At 39.6% G+C, this 21,067-nt stretch overlaps 1 protein-coding gene across 4 annotated transcripts in view; it reads left to right on the plus strand.

Moving 5' to 3' along the window:
* draxina (dorsal inhibitory axon guidance protein a) overlaps positions 1–20,320 on the plus strand; it is a 53,822-nt gene extending 33,502 nt beyond the window's left edge. For 3 of the 4 annotated variants that reach the window (XM_067387413.1, XM_067387414.1, XM_067387415.1), the window contains exons 3-7: positions 587–822; positions 10,662–10,782; positions 11,045–11,137; positions 17,074–17,163; positions 20,003–20,320. In XM_067387413.1, the coding sequence (XP_067243514.1) occupies positions 587–822; positions 10,662–10,782; positions 11,045–11,137; positions 17,074–17,163; positions 20,003–20,115 (653 nt within the window). In that variant the 3' untranslated portion in view covers positions 20,116–20,320. The remainder of the gene's footprint in view (positions 1–586; positions 823–10,661; positions 10,783–11,044; positions 11,138–17,073; positions 17,164–20,002) is intronic. The other variant, XM_067387416.1, reaches the window with a different exon arrangement.
* Positions 20,321–21,067: the final 747 nt, after the last annotated feature.

A 21,067-nucleotide genomic window follows, 5' to 3' on the forward strand; every position in this document is an offset into this window, starting at 1 on the left:
CATAAGTGTTTCAAAATTTCAATGGTTCACCACTGGGATGTGATACTTTGGCAGTTTGAAACATGCTCCGAACCACAAAGATTCATAAAGCTTCAACACTTCATGAAGCAGTGTTTTGAAATGACATGAGGGTAAGTAACGAAATGAAAAATTTGTTTTGCCATCACAGAAATAAATAAATTGTTAGTAACATATTAATATAATTATATATTAAAATAATCAACATTTATTTTAAATTGTAAAATATTTAATTAATAATACTGTTTTTACAGTATTTTTGATCAAAATATATCAATCAATAAATGTAGCATAAGAGACTTCTTCAAAAACATAAAACAACAACAACAAAAACAAACAAACAAACAAACAAAAAAAAACATAATTATTCCAAACTTTGGACCAGTAGTGTATGTGTACAAAATTCAATATATTTACCAATAAAGCCCTGAGGTGCCTTAAGGGCCCTATATGGAGTAGAGTTGCAATGGGTACTTTTCTGTGTCTATAATTTGCATTTACCAGGTCCTATCTTTAAATGCTAATTTTATTAAAAACCAACCATAGTTTCTCTCTCTTTTTCTCTTAGGGGATCTCTATGACCCTGAACCAGAATTAGGCTCCTTGTTGAAGGACACGAATGCATTTGAGGATGGTCTTTACACCTCCCCACCCAATTACGACAATGCTCCACTCACTGAAGCTCCCTCCCATCTCTCCCCCATTTTGGTAACCACAGCAATCAACGAGCATCCCCCAACACTGCACCCAGCCTCCACCAAACCCCAGGTACCCTGGCGAGCAGAAGCGTCCTTGAATACGAAGGTCTGTTGTGATGTTCAGGGTGTTTAGTTTTCTAAGATGCTGTTATTCCTTTCATACACATTAAGAGTTGCATACAAAATGTCCTGAAGCGTTTTCACGTTGTTTAGGGGAAAAAAGAGACAGAGCGTTTTGCCTGGATTGACTTTTTTTTTTTTCTTGAACACCTCACCAGCATCCTTATTTTATTGTTAAAAATACTTTGTTTTGGTACATTTTGAGTCTTTTTTGTTGTTAGATCCCAAAATGAACATCTTCATTAGATCCGTGCATTGTGGCAGATATAGATAGGCCTACTGAAATGCTGTTTGGAGCTAGTAGTGGAGGTACTTGTCATCCTTGTGGTGTGTGGTGCTTCATCACACAGATTTATTTACCTGTGCTTCTGTGCCGCGCTTATTACTGAGTGCCGCCTGGGGCTGGATAGTACACAAGTAAAATTACCCAGCTCGCTTTGCACTAGGGAGGAGGTGGAGGAGGGGAGCTGTCAACAGAGCGAGTGAGGGGTGAGATGTTGCTCGCCCATCCTCCTGCTCCTCTTTCTCACAGCCATCTGTTCTGCTCCATTCTCCTCTCTAGATATCTTTTTACCACTCCCTGTATTTATTTAAATTCCCTTGAGAGGCATCACTAGGCCAGGGTACTGATATTACTAAAACTAGATTTGCATTTCCTCAAGGAAATACAAATGCTTATAAGGCAGCAAAAACATCATGTTTTGATCAAAGAATCCAGAAAAGAAAAAGAAATCTGGTGAATGGGATACAAAGAAATCAGGGCTTAGCTGACATTAGCATCTAAAGCAGACATTTTGATGGCCAATCTCAGCATAAGCTGATGGTGAAGAGTCCATGTCAACTGGAGTCACTAGGAAATTTTTCTAAACTTTAATCTTAAAGAGATCATATCTTGAGGAGTCAAGTTTTTCTTAGTCTTTTAAGATAAAAGAGTTCAATGTATTTAAAAAATGAAAATATGTGACATAAAACTTTATCTATTTTAAAAAGAATATTTAGAAACCAAACTACAAAAAGTACTTTCTGACATGATGGTACACATTTACATGTCAGTGCACCCAGTCATGGTGAAGTAATAGAGGTAAGATACTCTTATTCATGTTTATAAACACCAGAAGAACTAACAATAAGAGAAAAATATGGTTACAGCATGAGATTTTCAGAGAGAGAGAGAGAGAGAGAGAGAAATCTGAAAATCATGTAAGTGTACGTGAAACCTCCAAAAGAACTCAAACCATGTCCGGTCTTCTTGAGTTTAGTTCACTTTAAAACTATGGCAAGTCCTGCAGGTTTACTTTATCTTCATATTGTCTAACTCCAAATACTGGCCTTAGTATTTTATTTACCATAAACTGGGCTATACTGGGTTACAAATGGCTGGTAAAGTTGGGCATTCACCAGTTGGTTGGTGGGAAAAAGTTATTTTTTACCCTGATCCCGACATTGTAAGTCAGTGACTAAAGTTTATTAAGCAGTTCAGAGTCAGACTTAGAACTGCAAAAAATGGAGGAGAAGAAAAAATGTAATCAGTATTGCATTGTAAGCACTATAATAATAAAGGGAACAATGCTAACAATGTGAACATATGTGTTGAGCTGTCTACTGTGGCTACACAAGCTTGTGTCCTTTGAGAGTTGAGACTGTAACACACAAACCTCCGGCTGGTACTCAGATGTCATTGTGAATCTTCAATGATTTAAAGTACCATAGACAGTTCCAATTAGCCTTATATCAGTAACAACCCTAGATAAAGAAATATAAAGATGGATCTTCAGTATGCACTTAATCTAACTGCCATTCTTTGAGTAGATCAATCTATGGGTCATTGACGAATAAGGTTTTTAAAAATGTAAAAAAACAAAAACAAAAAAAAAACGAATGGAGATATAATTAATTTTGAAGTTTTATTAAGTGTTAATGAGATTATGTCGTTTTTTTAATCAATTAACACTGCTTTTGTCATTTTTTACAAGATGGACAAAATTTGTCACCAAAAAAGTCATTCGGTTTAACCAAAATTCCGGTTTTACCGAATGACACTTTTGGTTATACCGAATGACGATATTTAAAAAAATGCTAACAGGCTGATATCTAGCTAGCTAGCAAAAGGACAATCAAACATTTTATATTTAGTACAAGTTTTTAAATAATACAACATTTTTCATGTTTTATAGTGGTTGTACCGAATTACCTGATGTTTTGGGACATGCGTATGCGAAAAAAATGCGAAAAAAATAAATTTTTCAAATACTAAAGAGAGAGTTAGTTACTTTAGGCTTGTTCGACTTGATGCAGCGCCGCAAAGACAGATCGGCGGCTGACTTGAAGCAGTGCATGCCGGTAAGAAATGTTGTCCGACTTGAGACAGCGCTGACGTCATGTGACTTTGACGTATGGCTTTAAAGTACCCACGATTCGAGATCAGCCGCCTGAGGCAGCCAGCACAGTTTCTCAAGAGGAGCTGCACGAGCTGTGATGACGACACAGCTGTTTCACGATTGGCCGGATTCACCGCATGACAACGATCACGTATGCTTCGTGTTTATTGTCACGCCTTCAGCTCCAGTAATGCTCAAAAATCTGTGTTTTTATAACAGTTAAAGCTTTTTTCATGTAGTCGTGATGTTATATTGTGTCATGTTTATCAAAATAAAACACGTATTAAAAAAGATAAGAAAACGTAGATCCCACTACATTGGAATTTAAATAATATATGCTTATGTTGAACTTTATTCTTGTAAAAACAGACACTGTAAGCAGTACATAAAGTATTGAATGAAAATGTCTCTGAAACATCAGTGTATTAGTCAAATATTGCATTTATTCACTTCAGCTGTGATAAAGTATGCAAATGCAGCACGAGCGGCACTACGGGAAGCAGAAAGTGTCGCCGACCGGTTGCATCCGGCCGCAGCCGATGTCGAACACACCTTTTGCTTCATGACCATGTGGTCCTTTGCACGTGTCTGAATGTTGTCACATCCTGTCACATAATATTGAACGCATGACTTGATCCAAAATGGTCCCTATATTGGTCCGAATGACAATAATGAAATTTATTTTTCCGGACATTCCTTCTCATAAATAACTTCTACACATAATTTTAATACCATTTTGTTGATATATGATATTATAAAATCTTATAATTTTTTTTATAAAAAATTACATTTTTAAGATATTTTAATCATAAATGTAATGGCTTTATTGGCCTTTGGAAGATTAAATTGGCCTTTTGACACTTTTTGATACCTTTATATGTAGCAATATATATATATATATATATATATATATATATATATATATATATATATATATATATATATATATATATATATATATATTTAATTATTATTATTATTGTTATTATTAAGGCCTTTGGACAAAAAAAAAATTGACCCCTATATCTATCCATATATCTATATGACTCCAGTTTACAGGTTTTGTTTCAATTGCTAACATACTTTTGTGATCTGTAATCACATTTTCAAAACTCTAAACACAATTAGCACAACATCCGTCTGTTGTGACATACCATTCATGTCACATTCACAACACAATTCATGTCATTTTCACACAAAATGCAGTCAATTAACACGTTTCTAAAAGGCTTAAATTTTATTTTCACACAAGCTTACCCCATACCAAAATCATGGATCTGTCTCATCTTATTTACAAATTCTTAAACACAGCAAGTCAGAAATGAAGACCCAATTTTCCAATCTTTAAATATAGTGTAAAACCTATACTTTTGCAGCAACAGCAGCTCAAAAGTATTGAAAAAAATGTGCTGTATAAAACAAATACTGAAACAACTGATAAGCATTTTTAATTAGAAGATCACTAAAATATTGAGAAATAGCAGATTCCATTCTCAGTTGGAGGCATAGTCAGATGCTGAAGTTCTTTTCATTACATGGACATACAGTTAAATAGGACTCTTTGACTCAGATTTGTGGATGCAGAACAACACAGAGGAGCAAAGAGAAAAAATAATGTCTGAGTAAGGGAGAGGAAGAGATGAAGGAGGAGAGGAGTAGTTGGATCAGGACAAGGGAGAAGAAGAGGTAGGGGAGAGGAGGAAGAATGTGTGCTGGATTGTGCACCTCTATGTTTTTTTTTTCTCTTACACCATATGAAAGCTTATTTCCATTGTTGATCAATGTCAGCAATTTTATGTTTTAATTTCAGTAAAGCCTCATACTACAACAATTTTACTACAACAATTCCACTACCGCTGTTCCATATATGCAGAATTTGTGGTCTGTGTAGGGCACAAACTACCAAGGGGATACAATCCCACCCTCTATGGGGGCACCATCAACACTCCACCCCATTCCACACCCAGAAAACAATTTCAATCACGGGGCAACTGAAGTTCTGGTATAATTGCTATTGAATACACACATTCAGCACTCAATGAAAGATAGAACTGAAACATGACAAGTAATGCAGTTTTCGTAATGCCATCAACTGTTAGTATTTTAACAGTCATTGCGCAATGATTAACTATATGTTCATGTTGGATAGAAAACTAGTGCTAGTGTTTTGACAGAACAACTCAATTTTGAATCAGGTTTTAACACAGTGTTTTATGTCTGAGGCTCTGAGCAGCAGGAGTCAGTTATTACTCAAGTTAGATTCTCTCTGTCCTTCTCCTCTCTAGTCATTTGACTCTCAGAGGAGCACCGTTTTCAATGCTGTTCACTTACGTACTGTGTCAGTGCCACTGTTGCTCTAGCCCCTGGCAAAGACACAGATTCTGCGGGAGTTCACACACACACACACACACACACACACACACACACACACACACACACACACACACACACACACACACACACACACACACACACACACACACACACACACACACACACACACACACAATTTTTGTGATTTGTGGGGACATTCCATAGGCGTAATGGTCTTTATACTGTACAAACCGTATCTATCGCCCTACACTACACCTACCCCTAAACCTACCCATCATAGAAAACTATACATTCAGAAACCCTTGTTATTATAAACTCCAGCCAGCAACTTACTGCTCATGCTCGCACTCGTGCACATGTAACATACAGCAAAGTTCTTTTTCAATCATTGCTTAGAAGTAAGAAGAAATTAGAAAGTTCTTTGCAGCGATATACTTTTTAAAATTACATTTTAACTATACACATGTACTATATATACAACATTTCAATGTAACAAAGAACAAGAACAAAAATAACAAAAAACAAACAAACAAACACAAACACACAAACAAAAAACAGCTTCTGTTACAGTTTTTTTTTTACAATCGCTAGAACACATTTCACATTTCAGGTCATTTTTTCAAAACTCTTCACACAGATCTCCTAAACAACTTTTATCTTCGCACAGCAGTTAATTTCACATTCAAATTGCACTAAATCTACCAAAACACTTCATACATTTCTCAAATCACCTCATTCTTCCAGAACACTAGCAAAGTTTTTCACCCATCAAATACACTTTGTCAGTCATAAAACACTGACCTAAAAACACTAACATCAGTTAGCATAATACAATGTTTTCTTTTGTAAAATTTCTTAACAAAACAAGAATAACACTCTCTATTGTTTAGAATTCACTGCAGTATATGTTACATGAACCATGTTTGCATAACAGTACAAAATTATTCTGAAGTTTTCCCTTTGAATAGATGATAATGAAATTGGAAAACATTTCAATCAGTTTATCAGTTTTGTATCATGTTATTGTTTTTACAGTTTTGAAAACAATATGTAAGCATGTGCAAATTGGCCTGTAGGTACACTGAGTTTTGGTGTTTGTTGTGCCAAAGTGAGAAAAGAATTACAGTTTTTTTTTACAGATGCTAGGACACATTTCTCAATACTTAGGTCACTTTTGCAAAACTCTTCACACAGTTCTCCTAACCAACTTTCATCTTGGCACAGCAGTTAATTTCACATTCAAAATGCACTAAATCTACCAAAACACTTCATTCATGTCTCAAATCAACTCATTCTTCAAGAACACTAGCAAAGGTTTTCACCCAGCAAACACACTTTGTCACTCATAAAATACTGATCTAAAAACACTAACATCAGTTAGCATTATACAATGTTTTCTTTTTTAAGGTTTCTTTATAAAACAAGAATGACACTCTCTATTGTTTATAATTCACTGCAGTACATGTTACATGAACCATGTTTACATTACAGAACAAAATTATTCAGAAGTTTCCCCTTTTGAATGGATGATAGTGAAACTGAAAAACGAATGCTTGTGTAGGTGTTCAGTTTCATCTAATTGCTTTACAGTTTTTTACAGACGCTAGGACACATTTCTCAATACTTAGGTCACTTTTGCAAAACTCTTCACACAGTTCTCCTAACCAACTTTCATCTTGGCAAAGCAGTTAATTTCACATTCAAAATGCACTACAACTACCAAAACACTTCATTCAGGTCTCAAATCAACTCATTCTTTCAGAACACTAGCAAAGGTTGACAGCCGACAAACACACTCTGTCACCCACAAAACAATGACCTGAAAAACACTAACAACATGTAGCATTATACAATGTTTTCTTGTGTAAAACAAGGACACATCTCTGTTTATAATTCACTGCAATATATGTTACTGGAATGAATCAGACATGATGCAGAATTCGTCAATATTTTATGTTGTTTATTTATTTTTATATTTTTTTTATAATTCCAAAATACAAGAATTTGTATACACACCATCCACTGATACAGATACAATTCAATTGTTTTTATAGCATTTGATTTTAAGATTTAAAATATATTTCATTAAAATATTACTGTAGGAATGTAGCAAATTGCTGTCTTATTGAGTTTTGTATTATGTTATTGTTTTGAACATAAGTTTAACAGTTTTGAAAACAGTATGTAAGCATGTGCAGATTGGTCTGTACGTACACAGAGTTTTGGCAGTTGTTGTGTCTGAGTGAGAAAAGAATTCATGAAATTTGAGAGATGTAGTCATTGAATGCATTTTGTGCCAAAGCAATGATAACTGATCCTCAGTTTAGCCCACATAGACTTCTGTTGTGCTCACTGTGTGAAGAGTTTTGCAAAAGTGACCTAAGTATTGAGAAATGTGTCCTAGCGTCTGTAAAAAACTGTAATAGTATTTGATTTTTTAGATTTAGAATATATTTCATAACTATATTACTGTAGAAATGCAGCATATTTCTGTCTTATTCAGTTTTGTATTATGTTATTGTTTTGAACATAAGTTTAACAGTTTTGAAAACGGTATGTAAGCATGTGCAAAATGGCCTGTACGTACAAAGAGTTTTGGCAGTTGTTGTGTCTGAGAAAAGAATTCATGAAATGTGAGAGATGTAGTTATTGAATGCATTTTGTGCCAAAGCAATGATAATTGATCCTCAGCTTAGCCCACATAGACTTCTGTTGTGCTCACTGTGTGAAGAGTTTTACAAAAGTGACCTAAGTATTGAGAAATGTGTCCTAGCGTCTGTAAAAAACTGTAATGTAATTTGTAAGATGTAGTCATTAAGTGCATTTTGTGCCAAAGTTTAGTCTACATATGTTTCTGACGAGGTCACTGTGTGAAGAGTTTTGAAAAAGTGACCCAAGTTTTGAGAAATGGGTCCTAGCGATTGTAAAAAACTGTAACAACTCCAACTCCATGTTTTAAAAACTAACTGAAGGGCCCCCAAACTCCATCAAATATTGTATATTTATCCTTAAAATGTTCATTCTTTAAAGTTATCCTTTCCATTGACATATTTATTACCATTTTTTCAACTAATTTCCATGGGAATGGAAAACCCTATAGGGAATTCCAGAGAATTTATGAATTGGTATTTCGAGTTCTGGTGAAGTCATTTAAAGTCAAATAGTCTGTAAAGTCAAATTGTCTGTGAATATTCTCAATATATTTGTATAATCTTTATTTTGCTTTTGTGGCAAACCATTATCAGACTATTCTACAGTTTAAGCCGGGCACACATATAACGACTAGCTAAAACATTCTAATACTGTGCTCAACATACAGCGATTGTTTCCAGAGATTGAAGCAGATTTAAATACTTACACATGGAATTTGAACACCGACTGTAATCGCAGACTGAACGCAACTGGCTCTGACTGGACGCGTTTGAGCGCGATCAGTCATAAGTATCAATTTACATTCATAATCGGCCTTACAATCGTTAAGTGTGTGTGCGGCTTTAGAAGCCAAATGCAAATAAGCTCTACCTTCTTGAATGGACTTTGATATCTTAGAGCACTGTAGTGTGATAGAAGATTGGTTAAATACAAATGAGCTAAGCCATTTAACTTAACAGGTAGCCAGTCTAGAGTCTCAAGCTTGTTTATGGAGGATGCAGGGCAGCCACCTTGTAGTATTACAATAGTCTTGAGGTCATAAATGCATGAACTAGCTTTTTTGCATCAAAAACAGCTAACATGTTCCATAAGGTGCGTCCCAATTCGCGTACTTGTGCACTGTTCTATGACATTTTTAAGTATAAATAGTGCGAGTAGTTCACACAGAAAATTCCAAAAAGAAAAAGTGCACTTTAAATACCCGGATGATGCACTAAATTAACGGAAAAAACGAAGTGTGGAATGTTGGACACTTCGTGCACTCGTCTGTCGCAGCTTTACTTATGTAGTGGAGGGGAAGGGAGGATCGGACTCCATTGTTAAATGACAAAATAACCTTATACAATTCACGCATTACATGGATGAGTGCATAGCGCACAAGTACATAGTGTATAAGTGTATAGTGCGTCATTTGGGACACAACTATAGTTTTGCATTGTTTCTAAGGTGGAAGAAAGCTATTTTGGTAAAATGGAAAATATGATTTTCAAAATACAATTTGCTGTCTAATGTAAAACCTAGATTTTTTATTATAGAGGATGGAGTAACATCCTTCTATATGCAGGGTTTTGGTCCAATGAATAATATCTCTGTTTTATCAGAATTAATCAATTGAAATTACTGTTCATCCAGTTATTCATACATTCTATTTAAATGTTATTTAAAACTTGGACATCAAGAATGCTTTAAACTGGAATAATGGTGCGAGACCAGGCAGTTAAATGTAACTAATAACATGATATTAACACATGATTTCAATGTCCTTGGTCTTTTTACTCATCCATGTACATAATTTCAAAGAAAAACAAAACACAAAATATCTTATAAGAATATAATAACTTGCTCCACTTCTGATGCTTCCAAGGCTGTGCAAATAATATTGTTGCATGCAACAATATTATTAGTTCATACAATGCCAGACAAAGTCAATTTCAACAAAGGAACAATCTCAAGATAAGCCCATGGCATTTGAACTTATAACCATTGAGTTACCAGAGCATTACCGATTTTGCAACACAACCTACAACTGTATATTGATAAGAAAGTGCTTTTTCTGCTGAAATACAAAAACCCATTTGTCCTGAAGATTTTTATTTATTTATTTCTTTTTTGTTGGTGGTGCTGGCACTAAACTTGGCTCTTGTGATGCTTACTCTCTGACTATGTGAGCCAGAACAAGCACAATGTCACTTTACAGATGTTTGTGAATTGTGATTGTGAATACCATTAAGTATCTTTCAGAATTTCTTTGTTATTCTTCGGACTACATTTTAGTACTCCTTGTCTGTGCAGTGTTATCTTCAACATTACATTTTTTTTTTTTATAGCTGTCCTGTAATGCAAATGAATGCAACGTTGGCATATCACACGTTTTGATTTAGCACCTTGCTAGAAAGTGCCGTCGAGCAGAACACTGAGAATAAACCTGTTTAAAACCATGTTTTAAATCTTTCTCATTCAGAAGTCAGGTCGTGGAAGGGTTCAAGGGGAGGTGATGCCCACTCTGGACATGACACTCTTTGACTGGACTGATTATGAGGATATGAAGCCTGCAGACACTTGGCCATCCAATAAAAGAAAAGGTATAAAGGCACATTCTCAACGTCTAATCAATAACAGGTATTGTACTATCCATTAGATGTGCTTCCTGCAGTAGGTTTTTTTTTTTTAATCCTTGATGTTTTAAGACAGAGATTTATTGAAAAATCAAGATAAATATTTGATTATAAGATTGCATGAAGTTCCCCCAGATATTTAAACCTCCAAGCCTAAATAATTTCACAGCTGATTTCTTAATAAAGGATTTCATAGGAGGCCTGTGTCTGTCTATTTCCACCTATAAAGATAAACGTCGCAGCAAAAACAAGAGCAATGGGAACACAACGCTTGATTCTGATGTCATTGAACCATGTGACCATCATCTTGATTGCCTTCCTGGTCAGTGCACCCTTATAATTGTTTAATATTATGATTATCAAAGGCAGTGCTTCTCAAACTGGGGACCCCCTACCACTGAACATTTGAATGTCTTTCTCATCAGACACACCCAATTCAAAGTCTCGCAGTCTCTACTGATGAGTTGGTCAGTAATCAGCTGTTAGATGAGGGAGACATCCAAAATATGCCATGGTGGGGGATCCCCAGAACTGGCTTGACAAGCAGTGATCAAAGTAATAACTCACTCAAACATGACAAATGTCATTATTTACTTGTCAGCATGTTGTTACAAACCAGTATGAATACTTTTTTCCATGGAACACAAAAGGTACTTTTTTTCGGAGGTGTGTAAAGAGTACCTGAAAACCATACTTGAGTAAAAGTACAGATACCTTACATCGAAAATGGCTCTATTATAAGTTACAAGACACCAATTCCAATACGACTTAAAAGTCTTAGGCTTGGTTTCACAGACAGGGCTTAGATTTAGAATTAGAACATTTAAGTAGCTTGTATAGATCAGTCAGAACATGAACTACGGCTCTGTATATTAAGTGCTGCTCCATTTAAAAGCAGGTGATGGACATTTACCGCTAATCACAGAACCGGCTTTTCTGATGAGACACGCATGACAATCGCATGCAATTAATCGTGCAGCCCTAAATCGAATATCCTTCAAAAAGTTATCTTCAGTATAACGGATTGTTACACCCAAAAGATTGTTACATCCAGAGGGGCTCGTTACATGGATAAATAATGTTATAAAATGAAATAGTCAAAGTCTACTTTCAATGGACGTGCTGCTCATCAGCAGCTGTAGCTGCTGTCCTCATCTCAAATAGGTGAGGTAGTTGCTAAAACTCTTGCGATTCAGCAACTACCTGCTAATGCACTCGCATTTGCACAAAGTAGCCTTGTTAACAAGTACCTTAAATGCCCTGTGGATGGCGATATAACCTCTTTTGTTGCAGAAATAAACTGCTGCAGAAAAAGGTTAGGTGTGAAATGCAATATGTAACAAATAATTGATACTCAGTAAAACTACAAAGAAACCAAAAAGATACTTAAGTAGAGTAACTACGGTAATTACATTTACTCAAATACTTTACACCACTGCTTTTTTTAAAAATGGCATTTCTTTGAAATATATATATAAAAAAGTGCATGACTACTGTGTTGATTGTATATCTGAGTGAATCTACTCCAACAAGAAAAAATAGATTGTTGTGGTTTGTTATTGCTGCAATCTCAAGTGAGTGATAAGCTGGGAGGGAAAGTTATTTTGATTAAATATTATGAGTGTCACGGCACACACAAAGACAAACAGGGTAGGTCCAATTGCAGGTATTTATTGGGGAAATCCAGAAACGTAATCCATAAACCAGTCAATAGTCAAAAAATCCAGGTAGACAGTCCAAACAAAATAATAACAGGAACACAACAAAAAGCAAACCAAAACAGAGACTCAGGCAACATGAATGAAGACACCATGATAAAAGCAGAGACAAACCAGGTATAAATAGACAGACACTAATTGAACAAACACAAAACAGCTGGGTGCAATGAAACAAGGATAATGAGTACCAGGAGGTGAGTTATGGGTAATGTAGTTCGTGGGGTGAAAACCAAAGTCCAGGATGTAAACAGTCAGGGTTGGAGTACCCTCTGGTGGCAGACAAGGGCACTCCCAGTAATGATCGTGACATTACCTCCCCTCAAAGGAGCGGCTACCAGACGCTCCACCAGACACATAAAAACAAAAACACAAACACTCAGGAGGGAGGTGGACCGGAGGAGGATCAGGGGGAGGGATGGCGGGCCAGATCCAGGGCGCCCCACTGAAAGCCAGGGTGGTACTGGAGGAACTGACCAGGCTGGTTCCAGCGGGTCTGGAATCCTGGCTGAGTGCCAGGGTGGCGCTGGAGGAACTGACCAGGCTGGTTCCAGTGGGTCTGGAATCCTGGCTGATTGCCAGGGTGGCGCTGGAGGAACTGACCAGGCAGATTCCAGCGGTTCAGACGGCCTGGGCAGTGGCGGCAGGGCAGAAAGCCTGGGCGGCGGCGGTAGGGCAGAAGGCTTGGATGACGGCGGCAGGACAGAAGATCTGGGCGGTGGCGGCAGGAGAGACCAAGGGTGCTCCGTGGCCATATCAGGGGGAGCGGCCAGCTCGGTGACGGCCTCCTTGGCCGTATCAGGGAGAGCGGAGGACTCAGGGACGGCAGCGTGCTCAGGCTGGGGCTGCTCTGGGACGGCAGCGTGCTCAGGCTGGGGCTGCTCTGGGACGGCAGCGTGCTCAGGCTGGGGCTGCTCTGGGACGGCAGCGTGCTCAGGCTGGGGCTGCTCTGGGACGGCAGCGTGCTCAGGCTGGGGCTGCTCTGGGACGGCAGCGTGCTCAGGCTGGGGCTGCTCTGGGACGGCAGCGTGCTCAGGCTGGGGCTGCTCTGGGACGGCAGCGTGCTCAGGCTGGGGCTGCTCTGGGACGGCAGCGTGCTCAGGCTGGGGCTGCTCTGGGACGGCAGCGTGCTCAGGCTGGGGCTGCTCTGGGACGGCAGCGTGCTCAGGCTGGGGCTGCTCTGGGACGGCAGCGTGCTCAGGCTGGGGCTGCTCTGGGACGGCAGCGTGCTCAGGCTGGGGCTGCTCTGGGACGGCAGCGTGCTCAGGCTGGGGCTGCTCTGGGACGGCAGCGTGCTCAGGCTGGGGCTGCTCTGGGACGGCAGCGTGCTCAGGCTGGGGCTGCTCTGGGACGGCAGCGTGCTCAGGCTGGGGCTGCTCTGAGAGCATCCTCCAGGGGCGCAAGACCGCCAAAACATAGAACGTGAGGACAGCCCTCTTGGCCATCACCGGACTGATAGGGAGAGCAAGCCGTACTGGAGCGGACTCACTGGCTGGAGCGGACTCTGTAGTAGACTCACTGGATGGAGCAGACCCACTGGCTGGAGCGGACTCACTGACTGGAGCGGACTCACTGACTGGAGCGGACTCACTGACTGGAGCGGACTCACTGACTGGAGCGGGCTCTGGAGTGGACTCACTGACTGGAGCGGGCTCTGGAGTGGACTCACTGACTGGAGCGGGCTCTGGAGTGGACTCACTGACTGGAGCGGGCTCTGGAGTGGACTCACTGACTGGAGCGGGCTCTGGAGTGGACTCACTGACTGGAGCGGGCTCTGGAGTGGACTCACTGACTGGAGCGGGCTCTGGAGTGGACTCACTGACTGGAGCGGGCTCTGGAGTGGACTCACTGACTGGAGCGGGCTCTGGAGTGGACTCACTGACTGGAGCGGGCTCTGGAGTGGACTCACTGACTGGAGCGGGCTCTGGAGTGGACTCACTGACTGGAGCGGGCTCTGGAGTGGACTCACTGACTGGAGCGGGCTCTGGAGTGGACTCACTGACTGGAGCGGGCTCTGGAGTGGACTCACTGACTGGAGCGGGCTCTGGAGTGGACTCACTGACTGGAGCGGGCTCTGGAGTGGACTCACTGACTGGAGCGGGCTCTGGAGTGGACTCACTGACTGGAGCGGGCTCTGGAGTGGACTCACTGACTGGAGCGGGCTCTGGAGTGGACTCACTGACTGGAGCGGGCTCTGGAGTGGACTCACTGACTGGAGCGGGCTCTGGAGTGGACTCACTGACTGGAGCGGGCTCTGGAGTGGACTCACTGACTGGAGCGGGCTCTGGAGTGGACTCACTGACTGGAGCGGGCTCTGGAGTGGACTCACTGACTGGAGCGGGCTCTGGAGTGGACTCACTGACTGGAGCGGGCTCTGGAGTGGACTCACTGACTGGAGCGGGCTCTGGAGTGGACTCACTGACTGGAGCGGGCTCTGGAGTGGACTCACTGACTGGAGCGGGCTCTGGAGTGGACTCACTGACTGGAGCGGGCTCTGGAGTGGACTCACTGACTGGAGCGGGCTCTGGAGTGGACTCACTGACTGGAGCGGGCTCTGGAGTGGACTCACTGACTGGAGCGGGCTCTGGAGTGGACTCACTGACTGGAGCGGGCTCTGGAGTGGACTCACTGACTGGAGCGGGCTCTGGAGTGGACTCACTGACTGGAGTGGACTCACTAACTGGAGCGGGCTCTGGGGTGGACTCACTGACTGGAGCGGGCTCTGGGGTGGACTCACTGACTGGAGCGGGCTCTGGAGTGGACTCACTGACTGGAACGGACTCTGAAGTGGACTCACTGACTGGAGCGGGCTCACTGGCTGGAGCGGGCTCTGTAGTGGACTCACTGGCTGGAGCGGACTCCGGGAAGGCCTCCAGGCCTTGAGGGATGACGGAAGCCTTCCTCCTCTTACATGAGTGCAGCACTGAACCTGTGCCCACCTCCTCTGTAGACTCTGGAGCGAACTCATGGGCTAGAGCAGGCTCTGGGGCGGACTCTGGCTGAGCATGAGTTGGCCCACGGTTTCTGCGGGAGAGATAATGGGTAAAACCCCAAAAATCCAGGGTCTGGAGCCCCTCCAACTCACACTGGGGCAGAGGGTCATCAAGGCATACATTAAAAACCCCTTTTAACGCCTCATCATTATACCGCAGCCCTCTTGAAAATGTCCAGAAAAACTGGGCAAAACACCCTATCTCTCTCCCCTCCTGTCGCAGAGCCAGCACCGCCCGAACAAGAGCCATCCGCTCCCTCACCGTGGCTGGAGGAGTGATCCAAATCCCCATCCTGCTGGATCCTAAAATGATGGTGTCTTCTGTCACTGCACACACGAAGACAAACAGGGTAGGTCCAATTGCAGGTATTTATTGGGGAAATCCAGAAACGTAATCCATAAACCAGTCAATAGTCAAAAAATCCAGGTAGACAGTCCAAACAAAATAATAACAGGAACACAACAAAAAGCAAACCAAAACAGAGACTCAGGCAACATGAATGAAGACACCATGATAAAAGCAGAGACAAACCAGGTATAAATAGACAGACACTAATTGAACAAACACAAAACAGCTGGGTGCAATGAAACAAGGATAATGAGTACCAGGAGGTGAGTTATGGGTAATGTAGTTCGTGGGGTGAAAACCAAAGTCCAGGATGTAAACAGTCAGGGTTGGAGTACCCTCTGGTGGCAGACAAGGGCACTCCCAGTAATGATCGTGACAATGAGGGCACATGAATTTAAAAAAAAAAAAATGATGTGCATAAATATAATTTTTAATAAAAAACTGCAATAATCTATTAAAAAACATTGAAAATTTTGATTTCATTGTGACTTTAACTTTCCTAAACCCATAGTAACTTTCTCAAACATACTTCTATAATTTGTTTTACATTTTGCTTTATTTTCCTTCGCAGTTTCCCTCTTATGTCATACTCCAGATGCACACTCATCAAATTATGTTTTTTTTTCTTCTTTTTTTTGTAATTAATATCTGTCTGCAGTAGGTATTTATTTATTTTGCTTGGGCAAGCAAATACAGTTTGGTTTTTCTTGCACATGAGATGTGCGTGAATGTTTAGCCTAGGGATCAAAAATATTGTGGAATAATTTGAGATATATCTAGTATATACAATCTTGTTAGCTTGCTTATTTTGCTCATAAGCATTATCTATTTAAGCCCATGTCATGAAACTATGCTACTAAAAACAGGTCTAGAGCTGTAGTTTCAATCACACAACTCTGAAATGTTGGAAATTTTGTGAAATGCCAAATTTATGAACAATATTTAACTAAAAGACTATAATATAGCCCGTCTGTTGAAAAGAGTGGACAGGGTTTTTTGTTTGTTTGTTTGTTTGTTTGTTTTTCTTCTGTGTTCCATGGTCAAAATAAACATGTTGGGTTAGAATGATATGAGGTTGAGTAGATTACAAATTCTAATATTTTCAGCAAATTATTTCTTTAAAATTATATTCAGAATCACAACATACAAAAAATACTAGCCAGTGATTACTTCTGGGGTTTATCTCATTGTGCTATGACCAGGTTCCTGTTGTGACCTCAGAGAACATGAGTGCAAACCTCACAACCATGGTCTAAACAACAAGTGTTATGATGACTGCATGTGTGAGGAGGGTGAGTATAACTTTTCTGGCAAAATAACATTGTAGAGAGATACTACAAAAGTGATCTCACAGGTCCAGGTCATTGTTCACCAATAAATCAAAATATAAAAAAAAATATTTTTAGGACTATTAGGACTATTTTATACATCAAGTCAAATCAAGTCACCTTTATTAATATAGCACTTTATACAATACAGATACAATACAATCAAGACTGAACTGAATTCAGTTTGGTTCAACAACTGTGTAGAGTTCATCAATTATGGAATGAGTTTAATCCATAAAGCAGCTCTGGAGAAAATTATGTCATCAGCTCACTTCAGTTTCATTCAGTCAATAATATTGCCGAATATTAAGTGTCCCCAACTAAGCGAGCCAATAGGGGACAGTGGCAAGGAACCCAAACTCCATCTGGAACAGAAATGGAGAAATAAAAAATAAAAAACCTTGGGAGAAACCAGGCTCAGCCGGGGGACCAGTCCTCCTCTGACCAGACGAACTAACATGGTGTGGTTTAATCCCAGGCTGCATACCAATTCAGATTGTGGATTAATGTCATTCAGAATATTTCACCCAATTCCTTCTGCTTGAATATCGGGGTACACCACAGTCCACACCGGCATAGGAGGAGATTAAGCTGGCAATAAGATAAAAAAAAGCTCTCTATCAAAATCTTTTCCATATAAATTTGAGTTTGTGTCCTAACCTGCGCTGACAAGCAGTAATTAAAAGAAATTAATAATAAAAGTATTTTTATGACACTGCAATAGATAGCCCACATAATGTGCAAAATTCTGCCCCTCATACAATAAATTAAAAACCTTCTATTTAATGCACATTTATTGTGCATTAAATAGACCACTTCTATTTAATGCACAATAAATGTGCATTAAATAGAAGGGGTGAAGTGTGACCTGGATTTCTCATGATTCAATTAAAAACTTATTGACTTTATTATTCAAATACTATGTGACCCGATCTGGCAAAATGAGTCGGAAGTCGCAACGTTCTATTTTAAGATATGGGCCGATAATGTGGAAAAACAATGAAAAAAAAAAAAAATTTTTAAGGTAATTTCAAAGAACAGACTTTCAAAAATAATCTCCCAAAGTTTCGTAGTCCAGATAATTGAGTAAAGGTATTTAAATGGCTATTAAATTTGACATGGTTTTACTAAATTCGCTGGAAATGAACTTCTCAACTCCTCTCGTCACTTATGAGCATTTCCCGGTATCCCCTGAAACGTCATTATCTCTGCTCTACAAATATGGTGTTACACGTTGTATATAACCAATCAAAAAGCTTAGAAATGTAAACACACTGACCTAAACGCTGATTTTTAACAATGGGAAGCCCCGTTTCGACTGACAGGCACGCGATCGGTCCAGCCATCCTCCTGTCAGACTAGCGCGCCTTATAAAATAAAACTCCCATTTGCGTGTCTCTCTTTAAAAGCCAATAAAAATTGAATCCATATAGGTAGCACAAAAATTCTTTTTGCATACAAAACCAAAGACTTTAAGCTTTCGTATCAAGCCTCCAACATGCTTCTGTTGCGTTGTTTTGAGTAATATGCGTTTACAACAAAAATAGCACAGCAGCTAACTGAATACAAGTATGTATATTTCACGTGCTCATAACTTCATGAAAAATGCACAGATCATAAAAATCGCACATCAATATTTAAAGCAGATTCTCAAGATTAAAATGAATCCAAAATCAATATAATATATTGCGTTGATCACAAGATATTACTCACGAAATGATTTAACATACTTGGCTAAAAAACATGTCTCTCATCTCTCCAGGATGCAGTGTGTATCCAATGTTCCCGGACCCATCCATGTTCGTTTTCCAACGTGGAATAACACATAATAGATATCATTTTAAATCTTAGAATCTCATCTTTTTAATGCATCTAACCATTTTGAAAAACTCCTAACGAGTGCTGAGAAGTGCCTCTAAACCGGAGTTTACCGCCCGTTGGCGCCACCTGGCTGCGGAAAAAATGAACAACAATTTTTCAAACTATTCTTTATAATATCACCACGAAATTTGAACCAGATGCAGCTCACATATAGGAGAGCATCACCAAAAAAGATTTTTTTAGCGATCTTATTGTGTTCCTGAGTTATTCCATGTCAAATAAAAAAAGAAAAATAATTTTTAAAAAATTATATATATTTTTTGTCTTTTATCAGCTGTTTCTCAGCAAGATAATGTCCAAATGTAATGTAATTTATATTTTCTTAAATTTTAAAATGTTTTCTATCAACTGATACCTACCTTTTGACTCTCCTTGCTAAAGTTTTGGAGATATGAGTCTTTACTTTTGTGTGTGTCGCTCAGAAAAAAAGAAAACAAAAAGAACTCTAAAAAAGCCTTCAGGTCTTAAAGGGTTAATTCAAATAAATACTTTAAAATAATTTGAGCTTCAGCATGGTTTAATAGCATTTATATACATATAAATGTCTTTGGTCAAATTAAGCTGTAAAATAAATAGTTTATCCCTTTAAATGCAATGGATTTTGAAAGATATCAACAAAAAAACGGGCAAAAAAACTTTAAAAGCGATTTTCTCAGGTTTTCAATTGGAAAAAGAGGGCAGACGACCATAATTAAAATGGGTATATCTTTAAAACCATTCAAGGTATGACTTTGACTATGATATCATTCCATTGATTTGATACCAAAATCTCAATTTTGAAATTTGGGTCACTGTGACTCATTTTGCTGGATCAGGTCACATATTATTCAATCATAGAATAAATCTATTCGTAAGTCATTTTGAATGAAAGTGTCTGCTAAATTAATAAATCTAAATGTAATGTAAATGTAAAATTCTTTAGGTCTACGTTGTTATGCCAAGTTCCACCGCAAGCGTCGGGTAACCCGAAGACGTGGCCGCTGTGTGGAGCCAGAATCAGCCAACAGCAACCAAGGAGCCTTCATTACTGTCTGACATATAAAGAGATAAAGAAACAGAGAGACGAGAGACCACATCCTTATACCCCATGATGGATTGAGCATTGAAGAATGTGGGCCAAAGTTAAACATCCATCAAAACTTGCTCTAACTCAACCCACAGTATAAGTAAGCAATAAGGTACGAGAGGTCATGCTGTATTGTGAATGGGCTCTGCTAGGCATTACATGAAGCAAAGTGCCTGCAACCCCTTCATTTGTGACTGTATTCACAATACAACACACCTTGAGTACCTTATTGCTTTTATAAAATGATTACCATACAATAAAGATATTAAGCTGAAAATATATGTTAATATGTTACTTTTTTTTAAGTAAAATCATTAAATTCCATCCTTCCGCCAGAAAAATGACAGTGACAGTGACAGTAAACAGCAAGAAAATGTTCCTAGATGTAATGTTTCATGCCTAAATGGCATTAAAAAGTATAACTCGGTGAACATACAGTATCTTACCTGAAACAGAAAACATACATGGAACAGTTGTGACAGTATATTGATTATTGATATCATTTATGTTGCTAAGGATGGTTGCTAAAGGCAGGAACACACCAAGCCGAAGGTCGGCCATCAGGCAATTTTTCTTCGTCGGCCGACTAAGGTTTCTCAGTGTGTTCTGCACCTTCGGCTGAAGTTGGTCCTCGTCAGCTTTTTTCGGCCGATTGATTACACATGTTGAATCGGCGTCGGAGCTCGTCAGTCCGTTGTGCCATCTGATCATTCTGATTGGCTGTTCAGCTACTGCCACCTGCTGGTACGGAAAGGCACTTCATCTTACGCAGGCGCAGAACTGACGTGCTACTTGGCCGTCGGCTGTCGGTTTGGTGTGTCAGGGCAACTTTCGACCCAGACGCTGCCAACGTGAGCCAACCACGCAGTCTGCTTTCGACGCCACTAGTTTGTCAGCGTTGGCTTGGTGTGTTCCTGCCTC

The sequence above is a fragment of the Chanodichthys erythropterus genome, chromosome 6, assembly GCF_024489055.1.
Source record: "Chanodichthys erythropterus isolate Z2021 chromosome 6, ASM2448905v1, whole genome shotgun sequence".
NCBI lineage: Eukaryota > Metazoa > Chordata > Actinopteri > Cypriniformes > Xenocyprididae > Chanodichthys > Chanodichthys erythropterus.